The 23056-nt window shown below is 37.6% G+C and overlaps 1 protein-coding gene across 1 annotated transcript in view; it reads left to right on the forward strand.

Moving 5' to 3' along the window:
• FRZB (frizzled related protein) overlaps positions 1-23056 on the forward strand; it is a 42388-nt gene that overhangs the window by 16340 nt on the left and 2992 nt on the right. Inside the window, exons 3-5 of the mRNA XM_004476887.4 lie at positions 14272-14337; positions 19840-20044; positions 20434-20497. Coding sequence (XP_004476944.1) covers positions 14272-14337; positions 19840-20044; positions 20434-20497 — 335 coding nt within the window. The remainder of the gene's footprint in view (positions 1-14271; positions 14338-19839; positions 20045-20433; positions 20498-23056) is intronic.

Raw genomic sequence — 23056 nt, forward strand, 5'->3', positions numbered from 1 at the left:
GAATTCTTTTCTGATGTCAAATTGGGGGAACATTAGCAATGTCCCTGAGTGTAAATTGGATACTCTCCTAGAGTTTTCATTAACCTTCTCTTGGCCTTACTTCAAAGGTGCTCCTGAGAAACTTCTCTGTGCAGCTGAGTGGTAGCTGCTGAGTAACTGGAGATTTCTAGGTGCGTGGGGCTGCCAGGCCTGCCCTGACACTCCTTCTTTACTTGGGATGGCCTATGCCTAGATTTGGTAGTATAAACTCATTTTATCTTTTTCCTTCTCCAACTTTCTTTCCTTCCTTTTTGGCCGCCTACCAATTTTGGGAAGGAATCTAGGTTTTTCTTGGTGCAAATGTTTACTGACTGTGCAAGTTGAATGAACTTGAGTCAATTTCTAGTCTCCATTGAAAAAAAAAAGATTGATAAAGAATATTTTTTATAATTATACAGTAACTGCAACTATTGGGTTTTTCCATTACTTTGCAGCATTTGACAATTTTGACTCACTCTCTTCCCTAATCATTCTCCTACTTCTCTTCCTGTCATCCATTTGGGGGAATTTGTGAGCATTCCCCAAGGCTATGTGCTTAACCTCTGTTCCTCTCCCCTTAAGATGATTTCTTCCTGTTGAAGTTAATCTAGCTACAAATGTTTAATCATCATTTTTTAACTCTACTTCTAATAGCTCTCCCAGGTGGAGTACCACATTTCTCCTCCAATAAACATTTCTACCTGTATGTCCTATTTGTACTTCAAACATATTTAATAAATAAAGTTACGTTTTCATTAAAAATTTCCTCCTTGTTAACTATATTCTTTCATATGTGGCACCATCATTTTTCCAGGTTCCCAGTACTGAAACTTCATAGTCTGCTTATTAGACCACTTATCTTACCATCTATCAAGAATTTAATGAGCACCTACTATCAACCTGGCATACTATGTACAAAGGGGTGAAGGAGTAAGGAGTTGACTGGCACTTCACTTTTCTTCCACTCTTTTTTGTGTGCTTGGCAATAGTAGATACATGATCTCTAAAGAGTTATAAAGCTCTTTTTGTCTTTTTACTTTATTAATTTTATTAATTGATCACTTTAGAGTACATCACAAAACATAATTCAGGTGTCACAAGAGAAAACAAAATTCCTTTGTTCTTTCTGTTTTCTATATCCTGAATGATTCTTGGATCTAGAAACCTTGTGAAAGGCAGTTTATTTTAAATATTCCAAAGTCATAAATCCTAAAGAAATAAATTGAATTTCTTTTTCTTCCTCCTATAGTGTTAGTCCTCTTACTCTTAAGCAATTCCATTTTACAAAGTGCAAATTACTGTAAATTCAGACCTTTATCAAAATATTTGAGGTTTAATTTTATAGCTAAATTTAGTATATGTTACTTTTTCTTTTTGAAGTCCTATTATATTACCTAGGTTGACTAGTCAACTTCATTGCATTTTCCATATACTACTCTAATCCAAAATAAAGTTTAATATGATATTCTTTGCCTTATATATATATGTTCAGGAAATATTATTTTAAACATGTAATGAACAGCTTGCTCAGTTATGCCACATTTCAATTTATGGAAAAATAAATGGAATGCTTTATGTGAATTCTTATGTTAATGGTACTTTATTGAGTTATAATTTACCTGCTGTAAAAGGCACAAATCTTAAGTATATGCCTCATTGAATTTTGGCAAACGTATACACCCATAAACAAGATAAAGAACACTGCCGTCACCCCTAAAAATTCTCTGTGCCCAATCTCCCCAACCTCAGGTAGGCACAGTTCTGATTTTTATCACAATGATTGGGTTGTCTGTTCTTCAGAGTAAATGGAATCATACAGCATATACTCTTTTGTAACTGACTGCTTTTGCTTACTTTAATGTTTTTGAGATTTATCCATTGTATGCTATCATTCTATTCTTTTTTATTGCTGAATAGTCTGCCATTGTATGAGTATAATACTAATATGATTTCTAAATTCTGTTCCTTTTCAAATAGTTTCCCCCTAACCTGAATGAAATACATCAAAATTAAATGGTTTTATCTCTAAGAAAATTTGAGTAAAATTTTATCTTCATGCTTATAGATGATGTTTTGTTAGAAAATTCTCTTCTGTTTCATAAGTGGCTGTTAAATTTGCATAAAATATCTTCAAGCCCTTTTTGCTTGTTCATGTTTTTACAACAATGATAGCTAACATTCAGTAAGTGATGAATAAGTGCCAGGCTCTGTGCTAAATTCACTGTATGTATTACTCTCTAAATCCTCACAAAACTCAATGAAGTAGACAGCATTAGAATAGAAACCGATTTTATAACTTGGCGAAGGCCATGTAGCAAGGAAATAGTGGAGCTAGGATGTGTCCTTAATCACTTTGCCATACTCTCTAGCACCATAAGGATCATTAGAATGTTCATGTAGATCGTCATTTTCATTTTCTAAGCTTGATCCTTCACATTTTGGATATGTAAATGATAGTTCAAATGACTTCCATCCAGAAGAATGAAAATTAACTTGATCAACCTGGATCAAAATAGTAGAAGAAGCATTATTTACACAATGTTATTGCTTTACTTAGTTTTGACGACACCAGTTTCCGTAGGTGGCAAGAAGCCTTGGAAAATATTGCCTCCCTTACTCATTAGGTAGTCTATGAATGATGGATTGGGCATCCCAATTAATGTTGAGTATTATTAAACCTGACATTTATGGGGCAAGATGTGATTAATTATCTCATTTAATTCTCCCAACAACTCTATAAGATACTACTTTTAAGGTCTCAAAAGTCATATAAATAGCAAGGGGTGGAGCCCAGACTCAGCTCTATTTTTGTCTGACAATAAAATCTGTTTTGTAAGCATAGTTCTTCTCTGAGCTCCACTGCTGTGGTCTAGATCTGCCTAGTCTAGATAGTTGGCTTGTTTTATGATTCTTCAGGAGATGTATTGTTTTTATTTCTTTCATCATACTAGGGTTATGAAGCTTTTTAGGTTTGTTTGCTTGTGGTTTTCTTTCTTTCCCTTTTCTTTTTAAGGAGGTACTGGGTATTGGACCCAGGACTTGTACATGGGAGGCAGGTGCTCAACCTCTGAGCTTCATCTGCTCTCCAATGAGGGTTGACTTTTTCGTTTGTTTGTTTGTTTTTAGGAGGAATCGGGGAATGAACCCAGAACTTCATACATGGGAAGCAGGTGCTCAACCACTTGAGCTACAACTGCTCTCCTGTTTGTTTTTTTTGCTTTTTATTTTGAAATACTTTCAAAATTAAATGACAGTTACAAAAATAACACAAGCCCCATACATAGAACCCCAACATACCTCTAGACAGCCCCAGATACTCAGATCTACCAATTTTAATATAGTTCCACGTTTGCCACATCATTTTGTCTATCTGTTAATCGATGAATCTCTTTTATGAACACTTGATTGTAGGTTGTACACATGATGCTCCTTGAACACTTAATACTACCATGTATATTTCCTAAGAGCAAGGATATTCACTTATGTAACTACCTTAAGTATAGTTATCAAGTTTAAGAAATTTAACATTGATATAAACCCTATAGTTGATACTCTAATTTTTTCATATGACTCAATAGTGTTCCTTTGAGTCTCTTTTTCCTCCCTTGCTAGAGGATCATGTATTGCTTTTAGTTGTTGTCTCATTAGTCTCTCTCTCTTTTTTTTAAATTGTGGGTAATGTAAAATTTCCCATTTCAACCATTCCCAAGCATTTCATTCAATGGGATACTAAAACTTTCCTATCTCCCTAAACAGAAACCGTATACCCATTATTCACTACTCCCTACTTACGTTGTCACTCCCCACCACCTGGCACTGGCATCCTGTATTCTAGTTTCTGTCTCTATGGGCTTGCATATTCTCTGATTTTTTTCTTCCTAGTTTTCATGGGGCTTATATTTAATATTCTAAATCTCTAACAATCTCATTTGTTTTGGTATTAACATAACTTCAATAGTATGTGTATTAGTTAGCCAAAGGGGTACTGATGCAAAATACCAGAAATCTGCTGGGCGTTATAAAGGGTATTTATTTGGGGTAGGAGCTTACAGATACCAGGCCATAAAGCATAAATTACTTCCTTCACCAAAGTCTCTTTCCACGTGTTGCAGCAAGATGGCTGCTGACATCTGCGAGGGTTCAGGCTTCCTGGGTTCCTCTGGGCTCAGCTCCTCTGGTTCCTCCACAAAGTCAGCTGTAAACTATCAGGCGAACGGCTGTTTCTTTCCCCAGGGCTCCAGCTTAAGACATCAGCATCAAACTCCAACATCAGAAACCCTCAATTCTGTTCTTTGCCGTGCCTTTTATCACTCAATCATGTGCAGGTACAGATCAGATTACAAGCATAATCCAATATCTATTTTTGGAATTCATAACCATACCAAACTCCTATATTATATATATGCAATGTTCCTATACCCTTCCACCCCCCCTGCATTTACATGTTTATACATTTATACATTATACATCACAAATTACATGTTTATACATTATGAGCTCAACACTGCTCATTTATTATGTTTTAGGCAATTTGCCTTTTAGATCCTGTAGGAACTTAAAAGTGGAGTTATAAACAAAAAATACAGTAGTACTGAGATTTATATTTGCCTGTGTTGTTTCTGTCACCAGAGATTTTTACTTCTTCATGCAACTTTGATCTATTGTCTATTGTCCATTCTTTTCAATCTGTAGAACTTTCTCTCAGCTTTTCCTGTAGTGCTGATCTAGTGGATACATATTCCCTCAGCTTTTGTTTACCTGGGAATGTCTTAATCTCTCCCTTATTATTAATTTATTTGAGAAGTTTGTGGGTTTACAGAACAATCATGCATAAAATACAGGATTCCAATATGGCACCCTTATTTTTGAAATATTAAATTCTTGGTTGGCAATTTTTTGCTATCAACACTTTAATTAATTCATCCCACTGCTGTCTTGCCTCCCCGGTTTCTGAGGAAATTGGCGCTTAATCTTATTGAGATTCCTTGTAGATGGCATGGTGTTTCTGTCCTGTGGCTTTCAGAATTCTGTATCTTTGGCATTTGACAGTGTGGGTCTATTTGGGTTCATCCTATTTGGAGTTTGTTGAGTACCTTGGATGTATACATTCATGTCTTTTTTTAAATTTGTGGAGTTTTCAGCTATTATCTCTTTGAATATTCTCTCTGCCCCTTTCTCTTTCTTCTCCTTCTGAGACCCACACAATACAAATATTGGTATGCTTGATGGTATCCCTCAGGTTCCTCAAGCTGTGTTCACTTCCCCATTCTTTCTTCCTTATGCTAAGTAGACTGAATGATCTTCAGGTTCACTGCTTCTTTCTTCTGCCAAATCTAATCTGCTGGTGAGCCCCTCTAAGGAATTTTTAATTTCTCTTACTATAATCTTCAGCTCTGTTTGGTTCTTTTTCATAATTTCCATCTCTCTATTAATTCTCTTTGTGTTTATCTATTGTTTTCTTGGTTTCTTTTAGTGCTTTATCCATGTTTTCCTTTAGTTTTTTGAGTACACTTAGGACCATTTTTAAGAAGTGTTTTTCTGGTATGTTCGAAGTCTGGTTCTCCTCATTGATGGTTTCTAATGCTTTAATCGTCTCCTTAGCCTGGACCATCACTTCCTGTCTTTTTGAATGTTTTGTAATCTTTTGCTGAAACCTGGACATTTTGATATTTTAATATGTTGTTGGAATTTAGACTTGGGGGTGTCTGTTTCTCCAGCTGGTATCTATCTAGTGATATGACAGAACTTTCTTTGAATGCCAGGAGTGAACAAAAAAAAGAAAACACTGTTCCCAATTTTTGCAGATTTAGCTGTGGGAATGCTTTCCTTCAGAGCTTATCCATACCATGAGTTTAGAGAATAGCTCCAGACCAAAGCTTGGGCCTCCCTGATCCTTTCTGCTCATAGATTTTGTCTTGGGAAGGTGTATGTGGCCCTAGGAATTTCCTCATTTACTCAGATACAAATGTTCCCATATCCCTAGGAAATAGTTCCCTCATGGTCCCAGACACTGCAATGCATGTCCTACAGACAGCAATTCCTTGCCCCAGACATCCACTTAATGCTCTCCCAGAACTTGCTCTGCCCATCCCACTTGCAAAGCAAGTGCTGGGATGGTGAGTCCCTCAGGCTACCACCAGGCATTCATCCAGGTATACAATCTCCCAGTATGTGTATGAGGGTTGCTGTACTCTCTCTGGTACCAGGCCCAGGGGTCTGCACTGGGAGCATAGGCCAGTTCTGTGCTGAATCTATGAGCAAGGAAGGGAGGGGCTAGCCAGGGAATCAGGGGATCTTACTTATTTTAAGTAGCCTTGTTAATTAGGTGCTCTCTCTGTTACTATAGTCATTTAAATGTTTTCTGGAGCTTTGAGAAAGATGTTCCTGCCAGTTCTTGCTAGCTGTTCCAAGTTCTTGGATCTGGTCTAAGTTGGTAGTAGTTATCTTGCTTTCTACATATTACTTATCCTGGTTGACTTGGTTTTAGTGGGGTATTTCGTTTTCTAGGCTGCTCCAAGCAAATACCATGAAATGGTTGGCTTAAACAATGGGAATTTATTCACTTATAGTTAGATCTGGGCAAATATCCAAATTAAAGTATCATCACAGTGATACTTTCTTCCCAAAGCCCAGCTGCTGGTGATCCTGGGCTTCCCCTGCCACATGGCAAGACACATGATGGTGTCTGATGGTGTCTCCCTTCTCTTCTGGATTTCGTTGATTTCAGTTTCTTGCTTCTGTGACTTTCTCCCTTTATCTCATTCCATTTATAAAGGATTTCAGTACTAGGATTAAGTTCTGTCCTGAATGAGGTAATTTACACCTTACCTGAGGTAGCCTCATCAAAAGGTCCTATTTGCAATGGATTCATACCCACAGGAATGAATTAATTTAAGAGCATGTTTTTCTGGGGTATATATAGCTTCAAAGCACTACATGTGGAAAGAAGGTGTCTTCTTTGAAGGTAAAGGAGGGCTGGAATCCTCTCTGCCATGGTTTTGAGGGTAGAAGAAGTCCAAAATAGAGGTTTCAGCAAGGCAAGGCTATCATGTTCTGGTGCTGACTGGGGCAGACCTTGGGGATACGTTGGCCTGTTTCCTTCCCTCCCACCACTCGGTGTTGTCCTCATTCTCTTCTGGATTCCGCTGACTTCTAGCTTCCCTGTTTGGTTGTTTTTTGATGTCCCAGGAATAAGACAACTCTCTAGATATTTCAGTGTCCATTTGGTGACCAGAAATTTGGGGAAGAAGGACAATAGTTCTAGGGGTGTGGTCTAGGTATGTTTTCCTACCTTCTGTATATAGAAGGACAGTGGAAGATCAAGTGGTGTATTGCTCACCCTCCATTTAGGGGCTATGAAAACATGTTACAGTCAGACCCATTCCTGTTGCCTTTTTAATGACTTTGATAATAAAGTAGATGACCCATCTACTTCTTTGACTTCTTCACTTCACTAACCTGCTCATCTACTCTACCCCTGCTCATCTTCTCACTCCCAAGAGCACATCCTGAACATTGCCATCAAGCAGTGGTATCAGCTTTGTAATTTTAATTTCTATTTTTCTACTCTTTGCCTACCACCTCTTATCACTCTAGCTGATTTTCTCTAGTATCATCACTGCTAAATTTTTTTTTTTCTTCATCAAGACTGCCTGTTCATCAATTACTACTATCTGTTCATCTACTAATTTTCTTGTCTACCTTAAAATCATTCCTTAAAAATACCTTTAATTCCCTGGCTTTTCTTTTCTTCTGTCTTACTCACCTGGAAAATCCCCAATTCTATTTGTTTGAGAAAAACCCTCACCTGGGTGACTGATAGAAAATTCAAGATAGAAAATTCACATAGGCAATTAACATTGTCTAACAACCCTCCTTGTTTCTTTAGAAAGTTTACCTTCCCACTCAATGAAATAACTTTTATGCTTTCTCTTTTCTTCTCACATCCCTACAACCTGCTTTCATTAGCCCCTCATCCCTGCAGCTGATGGCTTCATTTCATTCTCCAGTGAGAAGGTAAAAACTTTCAAAAGGAACTCTCCTAACGTCCCACTAGCAAATGTATAAGCCTGTCCACATCAGTAGCCTTCTCTCCTTTTTCTTCTTATATAGTCGATGAAGAGTCCCTCAGGCCTTCAAAATCTTCCATTTGCTCAGGGTCCTGTCATCTCCTTGCCAACTGAATTAAATGGACCTCTTTCTCTCTTAACTTATTTGAACTCTGAGGGTTGATGCAGAGGGCAACATTCATTTCTTCTTGGGATACCCTCTTCTTTCATCTTTTTTGACTCCATATTCACCTAGATTTCCTTTCATGTCAGTGGTTTCTACTTCTCAGTTTTCTGTTTGGATTTATTCTCCTCTCTCTTATACACAAATATATAGTCCTATCCTGGATAAGTACAATTCATCCTTCTGTTTGCAAATTTACTTCCTCACAGGACTTTGAAGGCCAGACAAGTTTAGATCCTCAAGCTACACGTTCCCATGGCACACTACTTTTATTTCATAGTTTGCATCATATATGAAAATATGTGTAATTATTTGTTCAATATCTGTATCTGCTGCTGGATTATCTGCATCGTTTATCTCTGTGTCCTACGTGCCTAGCACAGAGCTTGGCATGTAGCAGAGGCCCAATCATATTGAATGAATGAATTAATATGAATGACTGATTGGGCTCAACAAATGTTAGTTCCTTTTCCTTTTTCATATTTAAAGAAGTATAAACAATCTCAGGTTGTGGAGTCAGAATACACTACCGTTACCATAGAAAGAAAACAAGGTCATAGTGTGGTGAACATTAACAGACGCTTAAAATTACTTCAAGAATTGCTCAGACACCTCTTACAGGCAGTTAAATATAGAAAAATATAGACCTAGATGTCAGTAAAGAAGTCATAGTTAAGGTTATAGATTTTCAAATTGTTAAAAAAGTTTATTTTTTCTACCTGTCTTAAAATTTGTCATGGACTGCTATTATATATCTTAAAATAGGCATAAAGGGGGAAAATAGATTTCCTGAGTCAAATGGAAAGATATGAAACAGAGCACAAACTAAAATTATTTAAATTCTGATTGGATTAGGAAAAGTTAGTCTTGAAAGAGTTACAGTGGAAATTATAACACAAACAGATTTGTATTTTCTTCCCCTCCCCCACACACTTTTTGATGATAAATCCTGAGCAAAGATATAAGGTCTATTTCTAAAAATGAAATTAAACAACAGAGAGCAACAAAATATCCTATATCTTCCAATGCCATGGTAAATGAAATATCATAGGGTTTTTGGAAACCGACAAACTTAATTATAGTAGCCTATCTCTGGATGAGACTCAAGAGAGTTCAATTTCAAATGAAGGTCAGGGGTTAGTAGAAAGTTATATCACACTTAAGCTTGAGCTAAAACAAGGTTACATTAAATATGTGTCAAATTTCATAATTGTACCAGCTACTTAAAATTCTTTAGATCTTGTAAAATCCTGTCGCCTTTTCAAAAAGACTAGTATGCTTATATGTCAGAAAAGGAAGCTCCCTGTAGAGACGGTGAAGTGAGGCTGTTCACTGCTCAGGTACCACAGTGTACTGTAGGGCATCTCCCCTGAACTGCAGACCAAATCCACGGGAGTTCTGGGTAGTTCTGTTTTGTTTTGTTTTTTTGAGGTACCAGAGGCCAGGGACTGAATCTGGGACTTCATATGTGGGAAGCAGAGGCTTCCCTGAGTTGGTTTTTTCATTTGTTTTGCTTGTTTTTGTTTTTTGTTGTTGTTGTTTTCAGGAGGCACTGGGAACTGAACCCAGATCTCCTATATGGGAGGGGAACACTCAACCGCATGAGTCATATCCACCCCCAAGGCAGGGTAGTTTTGCAAACTCATAGTGATCAATTCCTTCGTAGTGGGATAGTGAAACAGTCTTCAGTTTCATTAGCAGAGAATTAATCATTGCCTCTGGGATAGTGACTCAAAGAACCCAGTGAGAAAACGTGAGAAAATGTTGCTTAGGGACAGATTCCTGGTGGTGGCCAGTGGATGCTGGTTGGCTGTGGGACGACTACATACTTTTTTTTTTGCAATCCAGGGTATTATTTTAATTCTGTGCTTTGAGGTGAATAAGTAGTTAATATTAAAATTTATCCCACAGTTGAAGATCTTTTGTCATTTCAGCCTATTTTGTTTTACTCAACTCCTATAACTTAAAGTTTTTTCCTTAGACAAGAGCACCACAGCAGACTCCATTATAAGCTTTTCTTTTAAACAGCAAAAGGCAAGCAAAGCAAAATCTAATGGTTTTGTGCATAGTTGAGTAAATGGTAGCTTTCATTTTGCTAATATAAAAATCAAAATTTTAAAACTTTGTGCTATTGGGAAACGGAGAGGAAGATTTTCTGCAAACTTATTAGAGAATGAAACTAGCAATGATGACAATGCCACTGCTCAAATAAAAGTTTTAAGTGTCAAGAAATCAGTCATTGGTGGTATGATTTGGTTAAGGGTGGCAGGTACAAAAAATGTAATAAATGTCAACGTGTACAATGTATACTTCTGTGATTCTTTGCAATTTTCCAATTCTTAGGTTTTTGGGAATATAAATGCAGATGTGTGTAAATATAATTTGGAAGAGGGATGATCCTTCAAATCTGTTGATTGAAGACACACTTTTTGAATGCCCTCAGATGTGAATATACATGGGTTGAATTAGCATAAATAAGTGAAAGGAAGTTCTCTGGTATTTGTACCTTGTGACGTTAGAACTCCACTCCTCCTTGTTAGTCAGTTGTTTTATTGTGCTACTATTTATTTCAACCAGACACATATTTGGTTATAGCAATAGCTAAGAATTAGAGCACAGAAAGGGCCCCATATTCATAGTATGGCATTGCCACCACTGAGACCAGCAAAGTATCAAATGCATTGTGGATGAGCAAACTTTAGCCTCCATAATATAATTGCTTAGCTTATCAGCTAATAGAGAATAGATTAGCAATGTATGTATCATATACATAGCTATGTAAATACCTACTTGAAATCTTCTTAATCATTTTGCAATACAATTTTTAAAAACTCTCAGCCTGGGACTTCTTTTTAAATGCTTCATAGGCAAATTATGGAAGACAACATAAAATCACACTCAGTCCAGTGCAACTTGGTGTATTTTTTTGCTAATAATTTTTAAATTGGAGCATATGCAGATTTCTGAGGAATTACAAATGTGTAGATAATTTTTATCTACATGAATTGTTTTTATGTAAATAGATGTGCATTTTTAAATAGATCACAAGCTCCTATTTATACATAGATGAAGGATAATTTGTAAATCAAAAACTATAGCATTTATTTCTTCAGAAATACTCTCATCTCAAGAATACCTTCCTTAAAAATATGGAACATTTCAGTACAAGATAAAATATTTATAAAAGAAGCCACGAACTAGACAATAACATTCCATTTTCTTTCAATGGGAATACAAATTTTTCTTCTAATAAGGAAATTATTTTGGGGAGAGTCTTCAAAATAGCATCGAAACTGATATTACCCACTGTTTTGTGGGCCAAAATCTTTGCTTCATAGAAAATGCATGTTAACAATTATCTGCTGAACAAGGGAAGTACTGTGCAGGAAATGTTGTGAACCTACTCTCCAGTTCATTGGACTCACCCAGGACAATTAATAAGGAGATGATGATAGACAATGCCCATCCCAAGGAACCAAGAGAGTGACAATTGCAAGCAATGTGGTCCCATCCATTTGCTCCATGGGCCGAAGCCCCTTTTCAAATAGAGGTGGAGTGGGCATCACCATCCCGGAATCAGGATTGGGGAATGAACTATGGACTAAAGTAGACTTACCGGTATTCTACTATTGACTTATTGTGATTCTAGCAATGGAAGAAATTATATCACTAATGTGAATGCAGTGCCCATTGGAGGTTCTGGGGACAGGGAGAGGGAAAAAGAGGTGAAATATGGGGGCATTTTCAGGACTTGGGAATTGTCTTGAATGACATTACAATGACAGATACAGGGCCATTACATATCTTGCCATAACCTACAAAATTGTATGGGAGAGAGTGTAAACTACAATGTAAACTATAATCCATGCTTAGTGGCAATGCTCCAAAATGTTTTCATCAATTGTAACATATGTACCATACTAATAAAGGATGTTGTTAATGTGGGAAAATGTGGGAGGGCTAGGGAGCGGGGCATGTGGGAATCCCCTACATTTTTATGTAACATTTATGTAATCTAAATACCTTTTAAAAAATAAATATATTTAAAAACAAACAAGAAATGTTGTGAAAATGTAGCTGCTGTTGGCTGTTTTTTTCCTCCTTGTAGAACAGCTGACTGTCCCCAAAGGAGATGTTCATTTCTAAAACTTAGAACTGGCAGTAAGGATGGGGCTGCTACTTTATAGCATGCTATCTACAAATTCAGATGGAAATAAAAAAAATTTTTTGATTAGAAAACACATCATGAAATGGCCAACAAAAGTTCCTGCCTTTTGTTGGTCCCCATGATAACATAAAACACTTTTTAAACAAAACTTTTCTGTTGGCTTCCTTTCTCTGATTGATGTGTTCCTTTTTCTTTTCTCCTTTGTCCAAATAGAAGAAACACATACCACTTTTTTTGTGGGGGTGGAGCAGGAGGGATAGCAGAGGTACTAGGGATTGAACTTGGGACCTTATACATGGGAAACAGGTGTTCAATCACTTGCGCTACATCTGCTCATTTTTTTTTTTTTTTTTTTAATTTTTTTATTTTTTATTGACTTTGTAATAATATTACATTAAAAATATATATGTGAGGTCCCATTCAACCCCACCCCCCCCACCCCCCCCTCTCCCCCCCCCCCCAACAACACTCGTTCCCATCATCATGACACATCCATTGGATTTGGTAAGTACATCTTTGGGCACCTCTGCACCTCATATACATTGGTTCACATCATGGCCCATACTCTCCTCTATTCCATCATGTAGGCCCTGTGAGGATTTACAATGTCCGGTGATTACCTCTGAAGCACCATCCAGGGCAGCTCCATGTCCCGAAGACGCCTCCACCTCTCATCTCTTCCTGCCTTTCCCCATACCCTTTGTCCATTATGTCCACTTTTCCCAATCCAATGCCACCTCTTCTATGTGGACACTGGATTGGTTGTGTCCATTGCACCTTTATGTCAAGAGGAGTCTGCTCATTTTTAATGAAAGTTTCTCAGGGTATTGTTTTAAAGAAATCTTTACTTTCAATAAAATTCCTTCTAAGGAAATGTATTAGTTTCTATTTTTAGAATAATTGTGATTACTAACAATTTACCATGGTTATTATGTATATTTCCTAGCTAAGTAAACTTGGCAATGTGACTCTTCTATGAAAGTATAAAAGGTATATCAATCCACTCTCCTAGTTGTTAAATGATCTATACGTGAAACATTTTGAGATTATTAGTACTTGTATTCATTCACCTGTATTGCATAGAAGTTTTTTCTGGTTACTGCTTACCAGATATTCAGAAACACATGGAAAAAACAAACAAAATTAAAAAAAACATGGCATTTCTCTTTTCAAAATATGTGCATAGCAGTTTTCTATACATAAGTATAAAAATATTATTGAGTTAAATGGTAGTTTTCTACCAAAGGGGGATCATGGCCTACTTCCTAAGAACTTCATTAAGCTCACTGAACTTCAAGTTAGAGAAAGTTATGTTGATGTCCTTGCATGACCACTTACTGTCTCAGGTAGGTTATTTAAACATTCTGAGCCTCATCAGTAAACTAAGATGGTAATAACACTTGCTTATCTCATTGAGTTGCTTTTAGATCCATGAGCTAACATTTGGAGTAATGCTGTGTAATTTGTAAAATGTATATGAATGTTAGGTGTACATGCTAGGGGTAAGCCAGCTACTGGAGCAAAAGCCAAAAAAGGGCCTGGGTCTCCTCCCATATGCACTAAGCTCGTCTCTTTCAGGATTAGGCAGCAGGCTCTCATGTGTGGTGGCGAACAGGGTTTCCTCAGGTTTTGGGTGTTCTGTTGGAGGGTGGGAGCGTATGGGCATACTGACCTTGAATGGGAGACTACGTAGATGGAGTAAACATGAATGTAATTGCACAAGAAAAATATCAGAAACACAGAATTACTAACAGCCTTCTCACTGCCAAATTTGGTTCTAGTCTTACCAAAAAATGTGAATAAATAAATGAAACCTAATGTTGAACTTTTCTCATATAAAATGTATTTTTCAGAACGCTGCAAATGTAAGCCTATTAGAGCTACACAGAAGATCTATTTCCGGAACAATTACAACTATGGTAAGGATATCTTCACGGTAGACCTTGAAATTACTGTGTTAAGAAAGAGGTGCTTATGTGCGTGAATGTGTGTGTGTAAATGAGTGGAGCAGTTTAAGAAAAAAGGATTAAAAACAAATATAGGCGGCAGACTTGGCCCAGTGGTTAGTGCGTCCACCTACCACATGGGAGGTCCGCGGTTCAAACCCCGGGCCTCCTTGACCCGTGTGGAGGTGGCCCACGTGCAGTGCTGATGCGCACAAGGAGTGCCCTGCCACGCAGGGGTGTCCCCCGCATAGGGGAGCCCCACACGCAAGGAGTGCACCCGTAAGGAGAGCCACCCAGCACGAAAGAAAGTGCAGCCTGCCCAAGAATGGCACCGCACACAGGGAGAGCTGACACAACAAGATGATGCAACAAAAAGAAACACAGATTCCCGTGCCGTTGACAACGACAGAAGCAGACAAAGATGACGCAGCAAATAGACACAGAGAACAGACAACCAGGGTAGGGGAGGGGAGGAAGGGGAGGGAAATAAATAAATAAATAAATCTTTAGAACAAAAACAAAAACAAAACACACAACTTTTGAAAGCATAATTCCATTGTCCTGAACCACTAAAATGTCTCATTTAGGCAAAACTCTTAATTTTTAAAGCATTTGAAGCTGTATTGCTGGCTTAGAACCATACAAATAGGTCCACAGAGATAAACTTCAAATTAGGTGGGACTTTTCTCTATTTGGGAGACTAAAGAGGATTTGAACTCAAATGTTTGGAGCTGCATGGGTCAATCAGGTATGTTTTTGATTTGTTTTTAAAGAGTTATTTATTTCTCCCCCTCCCACCCCAGTTGTCTGTTCTCTGTGTCTATTTGCTGCGTGTTCTTCTTTGTCACCTTCTGTTGTCAGTGACACAGGAATCTGTTTCTTTTTGTTGCGTCATCTTGTTGTGTCAGCTCTGTGTGTGTGTGGCACCATTCCTGGGCAGGCTGCACTTTCTTTTGCACTGGGCGGCTCTCCTTACAGGGTGCACTCCTTGCGCACATCAGCACTGCGCATGGGCCAGCTGCACACAGGTCAAGGAGGCCCGGGGTTTGAACCACAGACCTCCCATGTGGTAGATGGATGCCCTAACCACTGGGTCAAGTCCGCTTCCCTATCAGGTATGTTTTTAACTTTGACTTCATTGGGGTCAACAGAGGAACACTTTACATAAAGAATGGTTAAAAGAATCAAATTTTGTTTCTTTGGTCAGTATATCTCATAGAAAACAATGGTAGAGTTGAAAAAATAATACAGAAGTTGTTGGTATTTAATTAAAGAAATGTTTTATTAGCCAGCTTGGCCTAGAAACATGACATAGTAATAAACTAAATATTTATTGAATAAGTACCAATCCAAATGTAGTCAACAAAAAAATGAAGGAGGAAAAAACCTGCTGGGTGCTCTGTGTCAGGTACACTGCTAGGTATACTATCTTATTTATTATTCTCAATACTCCATTAGATTATTATTCTGAATTTATCAGTGATTATTGAACATAAGTTGTCCTTTGATGACTCAGAATGTACTTTGGGATACTGGTATGCTTCACAGTCATAAATATCAATTACTGTTATATTTAGAAGGGTCAAGTACTAAAGAGTTTTCCGGTTTAAGTAGGGGATAAATAATATTTATTAAATCCCATAGATATTTTATCATGATTTTTTCCAAGCATCTGTAAGATTAATAAATGTCATATTGCTAACTCTGCAGAAGCTGAGTCAATGACTAAATGTAGCACATAACAGAGTTTAAAAGTGAACTTTAGTTTTTACTAAAATGAGAATTTTGCTGTTGAGTTTATGTGCCTTATTTTAGGGCATATGGAACCCATCGAGCAGATTTATTTCTACCTTTATACTTTGTGGAAACTGGAAGGAGAGAAATGGATAAGACCATAAACAGAGTAATCTTCAATACCTTTGAAAATACTGCATATTAAAAGGTTTAGAGTAGAAAATTACCAGTGCAATTAAGTCTCTTTAAAATACATGTACTGGGAAATGGACTTGGCCCAGTGGTTAGGGCATCCGTCTACCACATGGGAGGTCTGTGGTTCAAACTCTGGGCCTCCTTGACCCATGTGGAGCTGGCCCATGCGCAGTGCTGATGTGCGCAAGGAGTGCTGCGCCACGCAGGGGTGTCCCCACATAGGGGAGCCCCATGCGCAAGGAGTGCGCCCCGTAAGGAGAGCCGCCCAGCGCGAAGGAGGTGAGGAATGGCGCCGCCCACACTTCCCGTGCCGCTGACAACAACAGAAGCGGACAAAGAAACAAGACGCAGCAAATAGACACAGAGAACAGACAACCGGGGTGGGGGGTGGGGAGAGAGGAGAGAAATAAATAAATAAATCTTTTAAAAAAATAAAAATAAAAATAAAAAATAAAAAATAAATAAAATACATGTACCAAGTTTCCCAAGGTTTTCTTCAGTGAAATCCGTTTTTATCTTTTGCTTACATTATACTCAAACAGTGTCTGGCTTCTAAACTTTGCCAATGATGGATGTACTCTCCAAGGATGAAAGGTTACATTTATCCCAGAATCCAAATGCCTACCTGCTTGTATGAGAACCTTTTCCTCTACAAACTGATATGAAAAACCTCAGGAAGAAAAAGGGATCTTAAAATTTTAGGTCAGCTCCTGTGCCCCCCGCCCCCTGCCCCCGTTATTGCTTGCACTCACTGTCTGCTCTCTGTGTCCATTCACTGTGTGTTCTGTGTCTGCTTGTCTTTTTCTTCTTGTCTTTCTCTGTAGGAGGCACCGGGGACTGATCCCAGGACCTCCAGTGTGGGAGAGAGGCACTCAATCGCTTGAGCCACCTCATCTCCCTGGTCTGCTGTGTCTCTCTCACTCTCTCTCCTCTGCATCTCCCTTTGTTGTGTCATCTTGCTGCACCAGATCTCTGTGGCACAGGCCATCAGCTCACCTTCACCAAGAGGCCCCAATAATCAAACCCAGGGCTTCCCATGTGGTAGATGGGAGCCCAATTGCTTGAGCCACATTCGTTTCACAGGGTTTTAGCTTTTTAAGATTGAATATGAATTTTTAAGTACAGTTATAATAAAAGTGAAAGCATAAAAGAAATTTAAGTCAGGGAAATTTAGTTGGGTTGGTATTTAGTATATTTATATATTTTTCTTTTATCTAGCTTCCTTAGTGTCACAGTGATTGGTGCTGATTATTTTTGTCAAAAGGTAAAATACTAGTGGTTATGAGTCATGGAAAGGGAAGCTCTTAGAGAAGGTACCTGAGTGAGTATTATAAAATACAATGGGATGCAGATAACAATTAATAGAAAAGACCAGAAAATTTCTTTCTCAAAAACAAGCAGTAAGTAATTCAGTTGCCCATGGTTTAAGGATTTTAAGTTGTCTGGAGCTTTCTTCTTACTTGGGGAAGGTAGGCACTCAATAATAGAAGAAAAAATCTGAAAAGAAATAAGCATTACTCTCAAAATATATTGACTTTTTTCTTTGTTGCCATATATCTTTATGCAACTATTGAGAAAACAAAGTGGTAATGGGAGCACTTGATAATTCCAATGAAATTTCTTTTCATTCAGATTAATTCAGCTAAAACCTCTTGAGCTTTAGCAAAATTACTTGAATAATAAAGTAGGTCTTGTTGAGAGATATTTATTTTGGAGAGGGTACATGTGCTAAAAATTTCTAATGAAAATAGTAGGTACACTGAATAAATAAATCATTAGTCTAAGAACATTTACACAGTTCACTAACCTCTAATAGTTGATGGATGCTATGAAGCAAATTCACTTAAGCCAGGGCTCACAAAAAAATGTCTACTAGCTGGGGTTGTGAATTTATCATCTTATTTTCCCAAAGAGCATTTTTAAAAGGGCAAATTACAGAATAAAGAGAACGCTAAAAGAAAGTGATGACTTCTCTCACAGATAGCCCCAAGTAAGGACAGGTGGGCAGTAATAGTTTGACTGCTACAATTTCTCATACTTCAGGCAATGAATTCGCTGAAGATTCAAGTACCTATGAAGTAAAAATAAGGTTTTGTCCCAAACTTTTAGAGTTAATTAGTGGTAATTTCTCTCGTATGCATGCTGAACTGGAAAAATGTTATCGAATAAATGCCTGATGGATTTGGGGTATGGATGGGGGAATGGTTTATTAGCTGGTTTTATGTTTTCAAGGATTACATTTTCTCAGTTCTTTTCAGTCCCAAACCCTTTAAATGATGAAATGGTTTGTAGATATATACCTGAAAGGCTTTCAAAAGGTAGATTCATTTGGATAAATTGTTTTCCTCTGTATAACCACCATGGATATTGAACTAGAGCAATGAGGGTGGCTCTCTCTAATTGATGGTTTTACTTCTATGTTTTTTTCAAACTCTATTTCATCTAGCTAGCTTTCTGAAAAACTCATTTACCAAAAGTAGGAATCTAAAGAATTTGGTTCTTCCAAAGGTGAGAAATACAGAAAAGAAGCACAACTGTATTTTCTAGATTCTGAGTGGAAAAAAATTGCCTTTCCAACTGATTGATTTTTTTATGCAGTTTGTTTTTTACTTGAAAAGTGAAACCAACTCTTGGTTAAATCAGCCCCCTGTATATTCATAGAAAGAGATAGATCAATGCAATTGATACGTTAGAATATATTCCATAGCATGTGAAGGGAAGGAATGTTGGTGTGTCTGACTTCAAGAAGTTAGAGGAACCAATGTCCAGTGATGATAGTGTTTCTTCAAAATGAAAATGTTGTATACTTAAAGGCAAGTATAAGAGATAATCTGTACTGAAACAAAGGAAAAAGGAGCTGATATCTAAACAGTGACCAATGTAAGAAGAGTAAAAAGGATCATAGAATGATTTTGGAAACATGCGAAACAGGATAACCTTCTAACACTAAAGAATACCCCCTTCCCCTGCCAGTTCTTCAGAACATATATTGATAGATGTGATAGACGAATGCTGACAAGGAAGCAAAGCATATATGAGTACTTGGTCTTTACATATAGTGAAGTTAATGTAGTTAAAATTTTTGTTGGCAGCAAGTGGAACTTCACAAATACATGTTTACATGAAATATTGGAGGAAAAGTTTCTCAGATTATTCTCTTCACTTTTGATTATCTACATGAGCTTCTCACAATGAAACACAAACACACATATACACAAATATGTACAACTCACAAATTGGAAGGGGACCAGCGCTGAATATTAAAAGAACAAGGGTGGCAGATGTAGCTCAAGTGGTTGAGCATCTGCTTCCTATGTGTGAGTTCCTGAGTTCAATCCCTGGTACCTCCAAATAAAGCTCAAGGGTGTTGTTCAGTATGTCACTCACTGAAGTCTCAAGCAAAAATATCTAGGTGATTTTTCCCCTCCATTCATTGACCATTGAGGGGATAAGAATTGACAGGAAAGAAGTGTAGTTGCCTTTTTAAAAATGGGGCACCTCTTGTGTATCATATTACCATATCAGCTTCATTATCATTTATTTCAGTCATTCGAGCTAAAGTTAAGGAGGTAAAGACTAAGTGCCACGATGTGACTGCAGTAGTGGAGGTAAAGGAGATTCTAAAGGCTTCTCTGGTAAACATTCCAAGGGACACCATCAACCTTTATACCACCTCTGGCTGCCTGTGCCCTCCACTTAATGTTAATGAGGAATATATCATCATGGGCTATGAAGATGAGGAACGCTCCAGGTAAATCACCCTTTAAGTATTCAGAAATTGTCTTTGCCTTTCCTACCTTGATGGCATTCTCCTCTAGAGAAGAACCCTGGGGATCTTACCATGGGGTCTGTCTGCTTTTTAGGGGAGCATAGGTGGGTTTTAGTTGGATCTCTCAATTTCATATATTGGATGTCAAATTGTATGTGTTCATTTTATGGGTGTGCATTTTTCTGGGGAGAGGGACCATAAATTTCATTGGCTCTTAAATGGGTCCGTGCTTCCCAAAAGGTTAAGAATTAGTTTTAGAATGTTGCTGTCCCATTCTAGAATAAACAGATATGCCTTTGCACCAGTTCCTTCTATTTTTTTAGCAGTGTGTTTTAACTTTTCAAAAATGGTTGCTTCTTTGCAATATACAGATTACTCTTGGTAGAAGGTTCTATAGCTGAGAAATGGAAGGATCGACTTGGTAAAAAAGTTAAGGTAAGTTTATATTTTATGTTCAAAGTAATGAAAAAACAAAAGGAGAAAACCAGCTATCTATCATTTAAATGAGATAGTCACCCTTAACTACTGGGAAATACATGGAGATATATATCCATCCATCCATCCAACCAACCAATAAGGACTGAGTTTGTCTTTGATGTTTATTTCGTTTAAGCAACAGGTTCCTTTTTATATGTATCAGAGACCAAGCTAACTAACTTTTACACAATGTGCCTAACTTTTCACAATGTGAAATCTAGAGGTGGTCAGTCCATTGCTGGTAGGTTGGCTTCATATTATCATAGGCCCCTTCTACCTAATTGCTCTGCCATTCTTGAAGCTATTGCTTCAATATTCATGTTCACCCAGAAGTCACAAAATGGTTGTTCCACCTCCAGCATCACATCTGCATTTCAGGTGGAATGAGGAGGGAAAAGCGGTTTCTAGGAACCCTATGAAACAACTTTTGCTTTAATGTCATTGGGCAGGACTGGGTCTCATGTCCATCCTTAGCTGCAAGAGATGCTAGGAAATGTAGTCTTTTAGCATTTGCTTCTTTGAACAAAATTGTGGTTCTGTGGGCCAAAGAAGAAGAGGAGAATAAATGAGAGTAAAACTACCAATGTTGTCTTAATGCATAGGCACTAATCCCTCTATGTACAAAGTATAGCCACATTTATTTGTAATCAAGAGATATGACCAAATTGAGTCCCTAGAGCAGTAATGTAGCTTTATTTTTACACTCTTAGATTCTGGAGTTGATACATTTTAAAAGATCACACAGTAAGTTACTTTATTATAGAAATTTTTATTTCTGAGTGCACAAAGCAAATCTGTTTCAAAGACAAGAATGCTGGGGAATATGCAGAGAGGGGCAAAGAATCTAAAAGGATGCATGTGAGAGGGGGAGTGGGAACTGTACCAAACATAATACCTTCTCTTCCTTCTGGGAGTTTGAAGGCTTGGGAAACATTTGCAGGGTAAGTTAAACACCCCTGGGCAGTTTAACTTATACATCTGGCACTTGACAGAGCAGGCACATTTGGATTTAAGTGACCTACAAAAATGTGGAGGGCATTATTTTGTGTTGAGAAACCACCTTCCCTACAGTATATTCGTCAAAAGTGAGATCCATTTCAAGTTCAGGCTTGTGAGAATTCTGTTTGTATCTCTCTTCAATAAGTTTAATCTTTATTAAAGTACAAGTGGCTCTTCTTCAATATGCTGGCATCGTTTATAGTCCTTTTAACTAGATATTCTGTTTGCTAACGCAGAACAGGAATTTGTCTTAAATTCTTGTACCAGTAGGATGAGCTTTCAAAATTCCTGCTGCAAAACATAGCAAGGCTTAATTCTCCTCTATTGGTACCGAACCCAAATAGTATAATCATATAAAGGCCTCGGCCAATGCTTCATTTTTTTCTTTTTCTTAGTAAGAGAACATATTTCTCATTGCTCTCTATGGGGAATTCACAAAGTAATTATTATGAGAGCATTTATTTTCTCAGCCTGTATTTAAATATGCTAAAAGGAAGAAATAAACCAATAAACTGAACAATTTTTATTTTATATCCAGATATGCAGGGCTGAAAGGCATAGGTGGAAAAATCTTTTGGACAGAATTTTTGGGACCCTTACTTTAGTTTTCCAGGTAATTTAAGGATGTAAGAAAGAGTTTTACGGTGAAGAAAGCATTATTATTTTTTTAATGGCTTGCCCTTTTCAACTGATGTTTGCCCTTACCAGACAGATAAAAAATTAAACAAAGACCTTTTTAAAAAACTGGTCTTCACCTAATTAAATTTACCATGCAAATTGGGGCTTACCTAAGTCTGATTGTTCAAGGCAAGAGATTTGGGCCGCTTTGGGGAATTGAGATTCACACTGTGTGACCTTTTTGATATGAAAACAAATGTAGAATTGTGGATAGAGTGTGCTAAAATGAAGAAAGAATTGTTACTGTCAATAAGAAAAAATTACAATAGCTAATATTGATTATGAGCTAAGTACTTTATACGCTTGTCAGTTAATCTTCAAGATAGTTTTAAAAGTAGTTTCTATCCTTAATTCAAATATGAGAAATGATGAAAATGAGAATTGTTAAGTGCAAGAAACGTTGCATAGGAAATGCTGGTATTAGGATTTTGGATATTAGCTCCTTGAACTCAAAGTGTGGCCCCTGGACCAGCAATTTTAGCATCACCTCGGAGCTTGTTAGGAATTAAAATCTGGGGCCCCAACCCAGAACTACAGATCATAACCTACAGTTTGACTAGCCCCTCGGGTGATTTCTATGTTCATTTGATTGGAAAGTATTACTGAACTATATTATGGATGCCCAACTTTAGCTATTGCTTTTTTTTCTTTTTCTTTTCTCTCCTTCCCTCCCTCCTCCCTCCCTCTATCCTTCCTTCCTTCCATACTTCCTTCCTGCCTTCCTGCCTTCCTGCCTTCCTGCCTTCCTGCCTTCCTGCCTTCCTGCCTTCCTTCCCTTTCTTTTCTTTCTTTCTTTTTTTTTTTAGGTATCAGGGCCTGGGATTGAAGCCGGGACCTCAT

Source organism: Dasypus novemcinctus, chromosome 7, assembly GCF_030445035.2.
Source record: "Dasypus novemcinctus isolate mDasNov1 chromosome 7, mDasNov1.1.hap2, whole genome shotgun sequence".
NCBI classification, from domain to species: domain Eukaryota; kingdom Metazoa; phylum Chordata; class Mammalia; order Cingulata; family Dasypodidae; genus Dasypus; species Dasypus novemcinctus.